This window comes from Lycium ferocissimum, chromosome 10 (assembly GCF_029784015.1).
Source record: "Lycium ferocissimum isolate CSIRO_LF1 chromosome 10, AGI_CSIRO_Lferr_CH_V1, whole genome shotgun sequence".
NCBI classification, from domain to species: Eukaryota; Viridiplantae; Streptophyta; class Magnoliopsida; order Solanales; family Solanaceae; genus Lycium; species Lycium ferocissimum.
The window spans coordinates 27,105,960-27,121,873 of NC_081351.1; the positions used below are offsets into that span (position 1 = coordinate 27,105,960).

A 15,914-nucleotide genomic window follows, 5' to 3' on the forward strand; every position below is an offset into this window, starting at 1 on the left:
CTGGAAACAGCTGTAGTTTAACCTGGAGTTCAGTGGCAATGACAGGAATATTCTTTTTATTTTTCAGCAGCGAGTTGCATCAATTTCATGAATACCCATTGTGCTGCTTCAATGAAAGATTAATATAGGAGCAGATTCTCTTTTCTCGTATCTTCTTTTATTATTTAACTTGAGCAATTTCATTAGTATAATTTCTATACTCAATTTCATTGTGTTTCTTTGTTTTTTACATCTGAAAGCGTAATTTTAATGTTTTCACAAATGTCGGTTTAGAATCTGTAGAATAACATGCCAGTTTTCATATTTTTGATTTCCCCTTTGTTCTTTAAAAATTGAATGTCGAATTATTGTGCAGCAATAGGATGTTCATTGTGTAATATCTCGGTAACAAGTGATGCCATGATCATTGAATTTCGCACCACAGAATTTCGCATATGTGGATTTTGTCGGGACTTTTTCAGGATTTCTCTTTCCTGCCCCATCTCTTTTAACTGCATTTTTCATAACAATGAAAGTTTAGTCCAGTCCTTATTTAGTTACGGTTCAAAGCTCTATGCCCCAGGACAATATTGATAGGTCCTAAACTCACCAAGTACAAAATTTAACTAAATGAAGTAGATCAATTGGCCTAGCCTAGCGGCCAAACCTCATGATAATAGGAGAATGGGGAACATAGAGAAGTACTCTAAGACACTTTTTTGCCCTATGTTTCAACTTAGCATATCACAATACTTGTTACAAGTTGCATTGGTAAGATTTGCAATCATGTTATTGGTCCGCGTGACCACAGTAGGTCAATTTGCTTTCCTTAACCTTCTCTTAATCAAAGAGAATGCATCATTATAGTTGTTAAGTTTTAAGTACTAAATTAGATGAAGATGAGACGATAATTTCATACATCATGCATCAGAATTTGAAAGAAAGGAGAAACTTTAGATATTATTAGATCCGTAATTTATTGTGCGATAACATCAAATCAAAGGTGCAACCCATATAACCTTATTCCAGCAGCACGGAATTAAAGTAGACTTAACTCGAACAATAATCAAGCAAACTAAATGATTCATGGGTGTTTTAGCTGATCGTTTTTGTGTGTGGCAAACTTGTTAATGTTTTTCTTGGAAGGCAATGGAATGTTATGAACACCACTCTCTTTGAAAGGGCAACAATAAAACACAGGGGGACGACAACAAGGAGTTGGTGGTAGTCCTTGTGTTGTCGTCACTACGAGGGACAACATCAACAGGACAATGATACTTGCACTAATTTCTTTGGCCATAGAGTATAGTATGAGTATGTGATTTTCCTTTACGGAAGTTTTTTATGCTTGTATGAGAAACTAAGGATTATATATCGCGTATATATAGAAAGAGATGAGTAGGTGATTAATTTATACTATGATTGTGACATTTCGTTGTTTTTCTTAATCCTATGCATTTTCTTGAGCTTTGGGATTTCCAATTTACCTCGAATGTATCTTATTAAAGAAATAAAAAAAGGTTGAAGGCAGTTAAAAGATGTTACAATATTATTGATAAAATAAGTTTTGACAAAGATTCCTTGGACATATCGCTAGACCAGATGAATTTTAATATTACAAGATTGGAGATTTTGTTATGAAATCCTTTATAATAAATGTTTGAATGAAATAGGCCTAAACAGACTCAAAAAATGGTTACAGATGATTTAATATATAGCTGGTTTTAACTATTTTAGCGCATATGCCAGATAAATTGGGACCTCTCACGCAAATACTTTGTAATTGCTCCTTTCTTAGGTATGCTTGCATTGTGAATGCATTCCTAACAAAAATAGTCACAAAATGATTTGTTGAGAAATAAAAATACTACTTACGAGTTATGACTTTCCGATTACTGACACCAACCTGTTCATTTTTTTTTTTTTTTTTTGTTAAGTTGCAAGTTTTGATTGGAAGTTACAAACTGAATCTCGTTTTTTGTATTACATTCCTACATACTTTTTGTGTTTCATAAAAATTTTGCATAATCATGTGCTTCACTTCGAAGATGTGTTCGTTTCACTTCTTACTTTTCGCTCATTTCCCGAGGACCTTGTTGCGCTTTGCGGTTTTAAAAACGTTGGAAACGCTACTTAAATTTTAAAGTTGAAAAGAGCACAATGGAGAGTTACCACAAAAAACAAGTGTTTATCAATTCAAAAGTTAAATTGCAGCAAGCATGTAAGTGATGACTATAACCAAGTGCTCATAAATACAAGTAGGAAATACTGTAATTTGAGATTTTATTTTTGAATAGAATATTTGATTAAATAGAAGTAATTCATCATCATTCAGTTTTTTAAGAGACAATGCCAACACCCCAAGGCTAGCATCATACATCACACTAAGCGCCGAATCAATCATCTCCACCAGTACGCCTTACCATAAGTCTCCATGTGCATCTCTGCATCTAGCCTATCACTAAACCTAGAGACAAATACAAAAAGTGAATTAAAGTGTCAATACAAGTAAGTTAAATACTACTGTACGTAATATAAAAACAAGACCAACTCGCTACCCATGGAAAACCAGGATAAATATTTTACTCCATTTCATTGCTGGTACCAAATCTTATAACGTTAGTGAACAACTTTAAGATTCAGAAGTGTGGTATGGATGGTTGGAGAGACTAAAGAATTTCACCAATAAGGTTCTCCTTTGGTTATCAGAGGGTAAATATCAGCTGGTAAAGGACCGGCTCCCGAAGTGCGTTTGATTTTTGAAATCCCCTACCAAAAATTTGGCCTAGCACGCGGTGAAATGACTCTCCCCATCGAATTATTTGTCATAGATAAGGCATCCAAACAGCACAGTTCTCCAAATCAAGGTCTTTGAAAGCTCAACTAAAGTAGTATACAATATATTATGTTTATCGAGCGATTTTCTAATGTCACGTGTCAGCATTCGGATCGTGTCTAGACACTTCTTTTTGTTTCTTCATCATCCCAACTTCTTGATCAAGCTCCATCACATTTTGAGTAAAAAATAGTTCTCTAACTTTTATTCTAAGTAGTAAAGGAAACAAGGTCAATAGGGTAACTGTGGTTGCACAAGAAACAAGGGCGGTTAGGATTTTAACGACATTATCAATTGGAATGAAGGTTGAGCACTATAAGTCAATCCATCATTGAGCAAATGAGTCAATCCACAGAGAACTATGAATGCAATGAATTGAACAAATGCAAACCAGACACAAAGTTTCATGTTAAAGAAAAGTGGGGAGACATACAGGGGTAAACCACATCAAACTATGCCAAGATGAAGATGACGCTAGTAGGCTTGAGCCGATGGGGCCTTAACAATAGAGATAGAAAAGAAGTTGTCAAGATATTGATCCACAAACGGAATGCAGATGAACTCTGCTTTCAAGAAACTAAGCTCGACGAAAACTGAACTTGGACATACATGCCAGACAAATGTGGACAAATAGATGTTGTATCTTATGGCAATTTTGTGCCAGATGGGACGAAGAGAAGACGAATTCTAGCACACTCGGATAAAAAGTTTTCGAATGGGAAGGTAATTGTGACAGGAGAATACACTATATCCATCAACTTTAACTCGGCGAAAACTTCTCTTGCCACCTCACTGGTATATATGGGCCTGACCTGTGAAGGAGCCTAAATTTTCACTAAGGGAATTCAAAATATAAAGAAGTAAACACACGAATAAGTCAAGGGGATTCAACATCTACTATATAAAATATAATTTTGACCTTGTAGATATAGGGTAATTTTTCGATGAATGTGGTTCGGATAAACCCCCTTCCGGCACCTTAGCTCATGGGCCTAACTGTGGTGTTAAGATCCATGAAGGGAATTAGCATCTATCAGAGGTATTGTGGTGAACATTGGGTGATTTGTGGAGGTTGCAATATGAACAAGAATCGCAACTGAAAAGGAACAAAGGAAAGGGACTCACAATAAGCATGTGAAAAGAAAAGAAAAAAACACAATTCATAGTATGCAAATTTAAATAGGGTAAAGGCAACGAATTCTGAGGTTGCTTTGAGGCTATACAGGTTTTGTACTCTCTAAAGTTGGATGATGAGTTTTATTTAATCAAACGATCCCTTTGCTTCCAAAAAGAAAAAAGGAAAGGGACTCACAATAAGCATGTGAAAAGGGAAAAAAACACAATTCCCAGGACGCAAATTTACATAGGGTAAATGCAATGAATTCTGAGGTTGTTTCGAGGCTATACAGGTTTTTGTATTCTCTAAAGTTGGATAATGAGTTTTGTTTGATCAAACGATCCATTTGCTTCCAAGACTCTCATCGAACCATAATCCCACCCCACCCCCCTCCCCCACCCGCCCCGCTACGTTGTGGTGATTGAACAAAGACTACTTCCTAATTTAAGTTGGAAATTTTGGTGGTCGGAAGTAGATGGATTCACGGAGGTAGTTACATTATAATGGCTATTTATCTCATAATCTGCCCATTTGTCATGCCTAATCATTGCAATGAAGTTGAAATTTTTGACAGCCAAACTAAAGAGAAGTGACCGAGACGAATTTAAGAAGAGATCCATGCTTGGTGAAGATATATACAACCGACCTTAATTTGTTTTGGATCGAGTTGTTGTTGAAACTTCAAAAAACAAAGTTCTACCACATGGCTTGTGGTGCACGGTTCAAAACTAAGCAACTAATGGATTCACCCCTCTAACCTTCTCCACTTAATATCAGATTTTTGCGACAAAATTCGAACTCATGATAAAGCTATCAGTATATTTGGCAAGTCATAGTGGAAAATGCGGAGAAATCATGTATAACAATGTAGACTGTAGTTACATTCTGCTTTTTGTGCAAAATGGGTTTGTAAAAGAGCCAGAATCTGTTTGACATGTCATTGAGGCCCTTCAGGTTATACACCCCTGTTTTATCTTATTTTTTCTTTTCACATATAGAAACCTCAACGCCCTCCTACTTCTGTTTTATGAATAACACTACTTATTACATTTCGGAAAGAAAAAAATTAACTGAGAAGGTTATAACTTACCTATGGATTTTCTTCTGTTGCCCGCGTAACCTGCGAAAACAAATTTAGAATAAGTGTTACAAAAGAGAAAAATCTCCTGCAAAGTGGGAAGACAACCAGGTGAAAAAATCTTCCAAGTTTGAGAATCACTTCTACCTATTTGTGGCATAGAAAATAATGGCAAACAAAATCCATGGTTTTATATACATGAAACATACACAAATTTTTACAGCTTGTTTGGATGGTTACCTATTGTATTGTATCGAATTGTCAAATCCAGTTTTTTTGTCAAAAGTATTTTTGGTGAAGTTTGGGTAATCAACTTGAAAAGACTGCCGAAAGAAACATTAGTGTTTCTTTAAACTTTTAAAAAGTGTTTAAGATATTTTTAAAAGTCTTTTGGGAATAACTACCTTCTTTAACAAAAAATAGCGCATATTATTTCCCATAAGCACTTATTCTTTCCTAAAGCTTGGCCAAAAACCTCACTTTTTGAGGAAAAAAAAAACATTTTCGGCCTTCCAAAAGCTTGGCCAAACTTGCTATAATAACCTTATTATAACAACTCTACTCCATATCCTGCTTTTCATTGTAAGTTTATTCTTCAGATTGTTGATGTGTGGCATTATGTCACCACGGAAACGATACAATCTATCTGAACATTATATTAATCAAAGTAATACAATAAAATATGATACATTATGAAACTAATATGATACATAATGCAAGGTTGAGTTATACACAGTCAGATCACATAAGCAAAACTAGCTGTAAATGCCCCCAACATAAAAGCTCCTACTGCAAGGACCAGAAATATGAAAGTGAGATTTGTAGTTTAGACAGAAAATTGAAGCGATAATTAGATTATAGGTTGACAAATTTACTATTAGGAGCACGTTTGTTTTCTTCCTTAGAGACTTCCCAGCAGTATCCCCTGATAATCCACAAGACAACCAAACGATTCACTTTAATCAATATGTTTCAAATGAAGAATTATAATAATACTCTCTCTCTTTCTCCCTTATGTGATACTTTTTCGTTTATCGAGAGTCAGCTTAACTAATCCTCGAAGCTAAATTGAATTAGATTAGCTCAATATTTTACGAAATGTATTATAAGTTGCAATTATTCTCATGTCAATATGAGGAAAATATATATTTCACAATGTTGGTTAAAGATCACATAGTTTGAATCTCACAAAGCCAAAAGTATCACATAAATTGGGACTCGGCATACCTGATTTTTGTTCTTGGTGCTCCGAGCAAAGCCCTATCAGCACTGGCAGCTAATTGATTTCTACACACACTGTTAGAAAAAATTCAAACAAGATCAAAGTTGACAACAACAAAATTAGGCTGAAACAAACCTACCCTCCAAGAGGGAAAGCCATTACTATCTCTTAGCCACCTTCTTATGTAGGTACAGTATTTGATACTATTAAGATATCTGCAATTGAGTCATATATTTGTGTATGATTTTCATAATATAAGGGCGTAAATATTTAATTTAAAAGATATGAAGTACATCTATAATTAAGTCTAATATTTGTGTATGATTTTCCTAATTAAGGGTCTAAGTATTTGATTTAATGGCATTCATGAGACTTGTCTTTTCCCAAATCATTTTCTCGTCACAGAGAGCTCCAATTCTAAGCATCAACAGTCACATTACCCAAACAAATTTAATATGCTTTTGACTTTACCAATTTAATCTTGATAATGCCATCTTCGAGTAACCAAGGAAAACTGGAGACAAGTTGTGTGTTTTACAACTCATCCTTCATTGTTGACTTTTCACAATCGCCAAATTAGTTTGATGCTATCCCTCAACATATGCAGTTGTTAACAACAGCGCTTGCTTCAATATAGAAATCAGTACCACGTTGATTGCTTGTCCCAGAACATTTCTACTCCGCCAACCACTTTTCTCAGTGCTTCTTTGAATATTTAAATTCCTTAAGATTATTTGCTCTTCTAGCACCGCCAAGGCCGCTTTAAGACGCCTACACTTGGACCTATAGACGTTTCAGACTTTCCACACTCTGACAGGAGAGTGTATATTACACACTATGATATGTAACAAAATGTGTTAAATTGGTATTTTTTCACTAGTTTAAGTGCTCAATAGGAACAAGAGTTAGTTCAGGTGTCCGTCAGGAAAATTGTGGCAAGTTTAAGGGCCTTTCTATGTATTCATTACATCTACAGATTATCATAATTTCTCCACAAAAGCTACATATTAACTCGGTTTATGAAAATTCTCTTTCCCAACCTATTACCTTTTTCAGTTTTAAGTTGAAGTTGAACCCCGTACTATTGCGTTCCCAAGAAACTCTTTATAACCCAAAATCCCTTCTTTGAACTCTTATTTTGTACAGATTTTATTACCGTCAAACCTCTATAACGACGACGTTTGTCTAGGTGCTTTTTTAGCGAAATGCTATTGCAAAATATTATCATAAAATATAATACTACAACATAATATGAAAAATCAATTCTAAAGAAAACCTGACTGCTATAGAAAACTATTTTAAAAAGAGGTCTAATTCTATATACTTTTCCGCCTCAGTCTTGATTTACCTCCCGTACTATTTCGTTCCCAAGAAACTCTTTATAACCCAAAATCCCTTAAAAGAAATCGACACAAAATTTAATGCAATTATACATTTTCTCATCAAAATTTAATAGGACCTTGATAAAGAAGACCCCAGATCGTCCCACTGGAATTGTGAAAAGGACCTTTCAATCTATATTCTTCTGATCTTCTTGACCCTACAAATTTAGGGTATGTCCATGAAACAAAACATTTCCCTGCGTAAAGGAACCAATTCGATTTTTTTTGTCATCCAACTCGGAACAGCGACAACGCCCTTCCGTAGAAAGAAATGGAGTGAAGAAAACCTGGAAACTGCCTCATGTATTTAACGTCGTCCTGGAGTTATGTGGAATAATTGAATGTGGATACATGGAATTATGGGCTGCCCGCTTCGACAATGCCGGAGCTGGGCTACGGCGGCATTTGTGGGAGGTAAAATTGGAGGAAATGAATCACTGATATGCACTAGATTGACTATGCATCCAACAATAATAATTTAAATCACAGATCATATGCTAGTCAGAAACTCAATCCACTTCCACTAAACACCAAATCCTAATAACTTAAAGCAGTTGCCCTGTGCATAAGAATAAATACATATAAAATAAAATGTCTCATTAGATTAATAAGTAGACAGGCTGTTCAATATTAGGGTTGCTGTTTGCACACAGAACAACTGAAATATTACAACATCGGAGATAACCACAAAATTGTCTTTTTCAGTACATAACATGTAGGATACACATTAGCACAGGATCAAAGTTGCATCCTATTAAATAACTACACACTACTAACAGTGATTCAGTATCTTCGAGTGTCCCACCTCCATTGACGAGCACATTCCCTGATTAGACAATACAAAGTAAATTGAAATTCTTGAAGCTAGAGTAATTCGATAAAATAAATAAATACAAAGTCTGAAACCTAAGGACAAGTAAAGATATCTATATAACAAGATATAATATCCATTTTTAAGATGAAGATGAAACTATAAGGAGACTATAACAAAATCCCTACATGTATATTCTTCACACACGAATTCTAGACTCCACAAAAGCAAGGTTTATGTCCTTCACTTTGAAAGATACCCAAAGGAGACTTAGAATCCATTGAACCCTAGAGAAAGTTTCCACCAAATTACCCTCTTAAAAATGTTCTAAAATTTTCATCCTCCATCAATTCACTAGAAACATGCTCCATTCCACAAAGAAGAGTATGAGGGGCAGGACGGGTTTAATGAACGTGGTGCAGTGCTGGTTCAAATATGTTTAAAAACTATCAAATGGGTGCGGCGGGGTAGCCGGTTTGGGGTAAGTTTTCCAGATACTTGCTGAAGCTGATCATTTGTGTATTCTGATTGTTTGTCTGTGTACAAATTTGAAAACCAAAATTGCAACTCAAATTAGAATCTCCATTCTTCAATACATCCAAAGCAAAAGGGAAAAAAGAACAAAAGCTAACCTATTTCATTTCAATGATAGATTTATTTATCTAAGACAAGGGAGAGGAGGGCACATGACCTGGATCAAGTGAAGTGCATCAAGGACGACGACGGCAGAGTGCTAGTGGGGGATGCTCTCATCGGACGGAGATGGCAATCGTACTTCCATAAACTCTTGAACGAAGAAGGGGACAGAGACATTGTGTTGGGAGATTTGGAGCACTGGGCGAGGTGTTGCGATTTTGGGTATTGTAGAAGGATAAATGTTAAAGAGGTTAAGCGCGGCAGTTGTAGGATGCGAAAGAGCGAAACGTAGCTCCGACGAGATCCCTTGGAATTTTGGAAGAGCGCTAGCGAGTAAACGGTGTGTGGAGTGGTCGAAAAGTAGTTTAATGCCATTTTTAAGACGGCGAAAATGCCCGAAGAATGGAGGTGGAGGACAATGGTTCCTTTGTAAAAGAAGAAAGGAGACATTCAGAGTTGCAACAACTACAGGGGTATCAAGCTGCTAAGCCATACTATGAAAGTACGGGAGAGGGTGGTGTAGATGAGGGTGTGGAGAGGCGTGTCTATTTCTGAGAACCCGTTCGGATTCATGTCGGGGCGCTCGACTACAGAAGCCATCCACCTTGTAAGGAGATTGGTGGAACAGTATACGGAGAGGGAGATGGACCTTCATATGGTATTCATCGATCTGGAGAAGGCAACGACAAAGTATCAAGGGAGGCTCTACGAAGATGCTTGAAGGCTAAAGGTGTACCGGTAGCGTACACTAGGGCGACCAAGGATATGTATGATGGAGCCAAGACAAAGGTAAGGACAGTGGGCGAAGACTCAGGGCACTTCCCAGTGATAATGGGGTTGCACCAGGGAACGGCTCTTAGCCCGTTCCTATTCGCCTTGGTGGTCAATGGATTTACACGGCAAATCCAAGGTGAGGTGCCATGGTGTATGTTATTCGCAGATAACATAGTTCTGATTGACGAAACTCGCAATGGAGTTAATGCTAAGCTGGAGGTTTGGCGAGAGACCTTGGAGTCTAAAGGGTTCAAGTTGAATAGGACTGAGACGGAATATTTGAAGTGCAAGTTCAGTGACGCAACGCATTATGCTAGCGTTGAAGTGAGGCTTGGTTCCCAGGTCATTCAAAAGAAAAGAAGTTTCAAGTATATATTTTTGGTCTATTATTCAAAGGAATGGTGAGATCAATGATGATGTCACACATCGTATTGGGGCAAGATGAATGAAATGGAGGTTAGCATCTGGAGTCTTATGTGACAAAAAGGTGCCTCCAAAACTTAAAGGCAAGTTCTACAGAGCGATGGTTAGACCAACTATGTTGTACGGGCAGAGTTTTGCCAGTCAAGAACTCTCACGTTCATAAGATGAAAGTTCCGAAAATGAGGATATTGCGATAGAAGTGCGGGCATACTAAGAGAGATAGGATTAGAAATGAAGATATCCGGGACAAAGTGGGACTGGCCTCGGTGGATTATAAGCTGCGGGAAACGAGGCTAAGATGATTTGGTCATGTGCAGATGAGAGGCACAAGGGCCTCAGTACGGAGGTGTGAGAGGTTGGAGCCATGGACGGTTTCGGGAGAGGCAGGGACAGGCCGAAGAAGTATTAGGGAGAGGTGATTAGACAGGACATGGCGAAGGTTCAACTTACTGAGGATATGACCTTAGATAGGAGGCTATGAAGGACACGAATTAGGGTAAAAGGGTAGTAGCTAGTCGTGAGTTGCCCTATTTAGAAGGTCCATAGTAGTAGTCGTAGTAGTACTTGTACAGTTTCTCGCCCTTCGACTTCTATTACATTCTGTTATTTCTTGTAGTGGGATTAGTGTATGCTTTTGTATTTAGACTATAGTTACTACTTTTTACCTTATTTATCTGTGATAGCTACTATCTCTTTTTCTTTTTAAGTTGTTTTATCATAACTTTGTCGCTCTCGCTATTTTCATTTTAATACTGCTTTGCTCCTCTTGTCCGTATTTAACCTTTTTTGTCACGCTTTCTCTTGAGCCGAGGGTCTTTCGGAAACAACCTCTCTACCTACCGAGGTAGAGGTAAGGTCTGCATACACTCTACCCTCCCCAGACCCCACATTGTGGGATTCCACTTGATATGTTGTTGTTGTTGTTGATAGATTTATTATCTCATGGGTTAAGAATCATTTCACTAAAAGAATTATTTAATATTTAAGTTTAGTAATTTAAGATTCAGCATATCAAGACAAAGCATTGTCTTCTTCCCAAAGGGAAATTAGATAGGGAGCCCCTACTTTTTAACCCGATGATGGAAGGCCTCAGTAGAATGATACATATTGCACTGTCTGCTTCATCAAATTATCTCTATAAATACATCTATCAAGAATATATCTAAACAGAGGAGGAAAAGATGAGCACCGGTTAGACCTCTTTACTTACAACTCTTTAATGAGCCAAAACCGGATGAAGCCGTGACGTTACTCATTGAAGAAACAAAAATGATGGGCAACAAAAGTTTGTTCACTAATAAGAGCAGCCTATTATTTAACTAGAAGATGCTGATACAATTTAACAGCCGAAGGAGTATGACTATTGCAGGACATCCAAGGGAAACCACATCAACTATATTTCCACTAAAGAGCAGTACTTCCTCCATCCCAATTTATGTGGCACTCTTTCTTTTTTAGTAAATCCCAAAAAGAATGGCGCATCTGTATATGTAGTAACAGTTTGACTTTAAACTTCTCTTTTTTTCCCTTAGTGAGGTAATTTATTGCCACACGAATATCTATAACTTTTTTTAAACCACAAGCTCCAAAAATCTTCCTTTTATTCTTAAACTCCGTGCCATTCAAACACCTTCACATAAATTAGGCAAATGAAGATGAAAATTGCAGGGAAGCTCAACACTTTAACTAGGGACGAATTAGAAACAACATTATAGGCTCACAAAAGCATTATGATGTTGAGCAGAAAATTATATATGCAGCTGATTTTACCAAATGCAAACCAGACGCGAAGTTTCATGTTAAAGCATTTTGCTATGCTAAGATGAAGATGAAACTATGAAGCTTTTTGACCTACGGGGTCTTAACAATAGAGACAGAAAGTAAGTGGTCGAGATGTTGATCCACAAGTGGAATGCGAATGACCTCTACTTTCAAGAAACTAAGCTCAATGAGGAATTCAGTGGTTGGAAGTAGATGGTTTCACGGAGCTAGTTACAAAATAATGGCTATTTTTCTCATAACCCGCCCATTTGTCATGCCTAAGCTTTGCAACAAAGTTGAAATTTTTGACAGCCAAACTAAAGAGTAGTGACTGACACAAACTTAATAAGAGATCCATGGTCAGTGAAGTTACGTACACCAGACCTCAACTTGTTTACTTATTGTTGTTGAAACTAAAAAACAGCAAAGTTCTAACACATAGCTTGGGGTACACGGTTTGAAATTAGGCAAATAATGAGTTCCCCGTCTACCGTTTTCCACTTAAATATCATATTGAAGACATATTCAACTTAATACAGAAATCATGTATATCTATGTGGCTATACTGTACTTTCTGTGCAAAATGGAGTTATAAAAGAGGCAGAATCTATTTCACATTTCATTGAGGCCCTTCAAGTTATACACCTCTGTTTTATTTTATTTTTGCTTTCACATACAAAAACCTAAACACCCTCCTACTGTTGTATACAACACTTATTACTTTTCGGAAAGGAAAAAAAAACTGAGAAGGTAGGAACTTAGTTGTCGATATTATGTCAACGTAACCCCAACCGGTAACCCATTATTCATATGATTCAACCCTGGTTTCTTCGGGTTCTTCTTCCTCCCCAGTTGTTGTGACGTCATTTAGACTGCTTCGAACAAAGTGGTATGGGTGGAAAATGGAACCCTCTGCTCAGTAAGCTCCAAGCCACTCTCCCTCAAAGTTATAGCATACATGGTCAGTGCTATTCGCTTAACATTCTCACCCTATATACCAAGTAGATATATTAGTTAGAAAAAGATTCAACCACATGTAAAGACATAATCAAATATACCTTTGGGTCTTTTACAACATTGCGGCGAAGCTTCTCAATGATTGGGTGCCTAGAATTGATTTCGAGCACCCTTTTACCAAGTGCCCGTGAGTGTGGTAGCCTCTCCAAATATGAACTTAAACCGTAGTTTGATGTCACCACGACACAAGGAGTGTCAACAAGAATGTGGTTGATTCTTACATCAATGTTGTCATCATCTAGAAGATTTTTTCACTATTGAGCAAGCTCTTTGATGACTTCTCAAGCTTTTGCAATTCACTATCCCCGCCAAGTTAGAACCCATTTTCAGACACATCTTGGAACTTCTTCCCCTTGTATTCCCCCAGATGTTGGATCATAAATTCGTCCACTTTATCTATGAAGACTATGACCTAGAAAATGAGAAAAGAGAGTTATTTCATCTCAAGACCTGTGAAAAATCCGCCCCGCACCGCATAGACCTACCCCGTATAATTTTTACTAATGATGCCAAATTAATATTTCCCCAATTAAGGATGAAACCAGAGGTCCACAATTATAAAGTAAGAGAACTAATTCACAAAGTTTCTACTGGAAATTTGTAACAATAATATACTCATGGACTGAAAGTATCCATCCAGTTTATATACCGTGCAATAATAAAATTACCAATCATTTATTTCATGAATCACAAAAGCAAATCACAAGAACAATTGAAAAGGATAAGTTGTTGGTGCCATTTATTAGCTTCATTCGATAAACAAGCAAAGCCAAAAGCAAACACTTGAAATCTAAAGACATTCAACTCATGCATTTCTTGCGTAAGAAACTACCAACAACCAAAAAAGTATATCTTTTTTCACAACAAAAGTTACATAAATCAACTACAAGAAGAACTGGAAAACTCGGGTACAATATTTACTTGCAATCAGTGGCGTGGAGTGCACAAAGTGCATACACCAAACTACGTTCTCATATAAATAATATATTTTAAAGAAAATATCAACTGAACATGTATAATTTGAGCAGAGAACAATTCATCATGATAATTGCATATTCTTACCCGCGAGGGGTGCTCTACAACTCTTATAACAAGTAAAAAGTCAAAATTAAGTTTAAACCCGCATCGACCCCCAACCCTCAAAATTAACTGTTTGAATTGCAAAAAAGTTTTTCTTTATACCTCAAAATCTTTCTTTCTAAGAATCTGAACAAAGGAAGACTTCTTCATCTGCTCCTTGTTGACTATGATGTAGAAGATGTTATCTTGACCCGATTTCATTCGTGACAAGTATTGGTAAAGTGTCATCAGTTCCCCATTTGATTTTGTGCTGTAAACATATACAAGTAAGAAAATTATTCACTGGATTTCAATTTTAATTGCTTTAATCAAGTATAAGAAGGTGCACCTCTCAAATCTGAGAAAGTTGACAAATGTATTCCTATAAGAATCAGACTTTGTGACCCCACACTTAATCACATTGCCGACTTCCCTCCAAAGTTTTGCATATTGGGCTTTCATGTTAGAATCCTTTGTTATCCTAAGCTTTATCATATTTCACAACCCACCTGTAGTTACATGACCCAAAAATTAGGAGATAGTTACTTAAATTAATTAGCTAATTTCTAATTTAAGTATTATAGAGTACCTTTCTTCTTGTAATTAATAAATTCATCTGGATCCTCTTCAACTAGTTTATGCATGATCTTTAGGGACTCAAGGATAAGCTCATCGTCATCTTTGCTTGCCCATAAAGAAATCTCGACGAATCCCCCAATTCATGGAAAGCAAGATATCAACGTAAGTAGAGATGTCACGTGAATGTAAAAACACTTTGTAATTATAACAACTATGTATGTCACACAATAACAGAAGCAAGTAATTAACACACACATAAAAATGCACTCCTAATTAATGGAAAATTTCACTTAATAGCTATTAAAACATTAACTCTACATGAAAATTTGCGTCTGGTTTGCATTTGGTAAAATCAGCTGCATATTTATGGTTTTATGAACCCATACTGCTGCTTCTAATTTGGCCCTAATTGAAGTGTTCAGCTTCCCTGCAATTGTCATCTTCATCCGACAATTAGGCTTTATCAACATCTTCTAGTTAGTCCTTCCGTCCTAGTTTATGTGAAGGTGTTTGACTGTCCACGGAGTTTAAGACTGAAAGGAATATATTTAAAACTTGTGGTCTAAAATAAGTTATAGATATTTGTGTAGCTATAAATAGATTCTGCCTCTTTTATAACCCCATTTGCACAAACAGTAAAATATAACTACATAGATATACATGATTTCTGTATTGAGTTGACAATGCCTTCAATATGATATTTAAGTGGAAAAGGTAGACTGGAAACTCATTAGTTGCTTAGTTTCGAACCTGCCCCACAAGCCATGTGTTAGAAGTTTGCTTTTTTTAGCTTCAACAACAATAAGTAAACAAGTTGAGGTCGGCTGAGCCTGTGATAAATGTATTTCAGTGTCAGTGTCAGTATCGGCAAAAAACAAATAAATGTATCAGGTCAAAGTAAAAAATTATATAAACTTGCTTCTGATACCATTATTTCGTAAGAGTAAGACTAGATAGTAGCCTAGCGAATTGTTTTTGTTTGTTATACTTGGACCACCCAATGCCGAGAAAAGACTACCAATACTGTAAGCATTGAGATAAAAGAGTCATTCGATAATGATAGGTCTTGGCCGTTGAGCCTTAATAATCTTTTGCCCCAACTTTGTAATCCTTCTAGTTCCACCTAACTTGAAGGAGGACATCTTGGCTCTGTCCAATAAAAAAACATGCAATGTTACATGTTGAAGGGCATGATTGAAAGAAGTTGCAATTTGTAGCATAAAGTGAACTCTAATAAAAT

At 36.5% G+C, this 15,914-nt stretch overlaps 1 protein-coding gene across 1 annotated transcript; it reads right to left on the minus strand.

Moving 5' to 3' along the window:
• Positions 1-12,886: 12,886 nt before the first annotated feature.
• Positions 12,887-14,590, minus strand: LOC132034765 (endoplasmin homolog). The gene is made up of 5 exons (XM_059425125.1): positions 14,445-14,590; positions 14,219-14,366; positions 13,357-13,448; positions 13,078-13,252; positions 12,887-13,009 (listed from the first exon to the last, which is right to left on the minus strand). Exons 1-5 carry the CDS (start codon positions 14,588-14,590, stop codon positions 12,887-12,889), a joined length of 684 nt encoding a protein of 227 aa, XP_059281108.1.
• Positions 14,591-15,914: the final 1,324 nt, after the last annotated feature.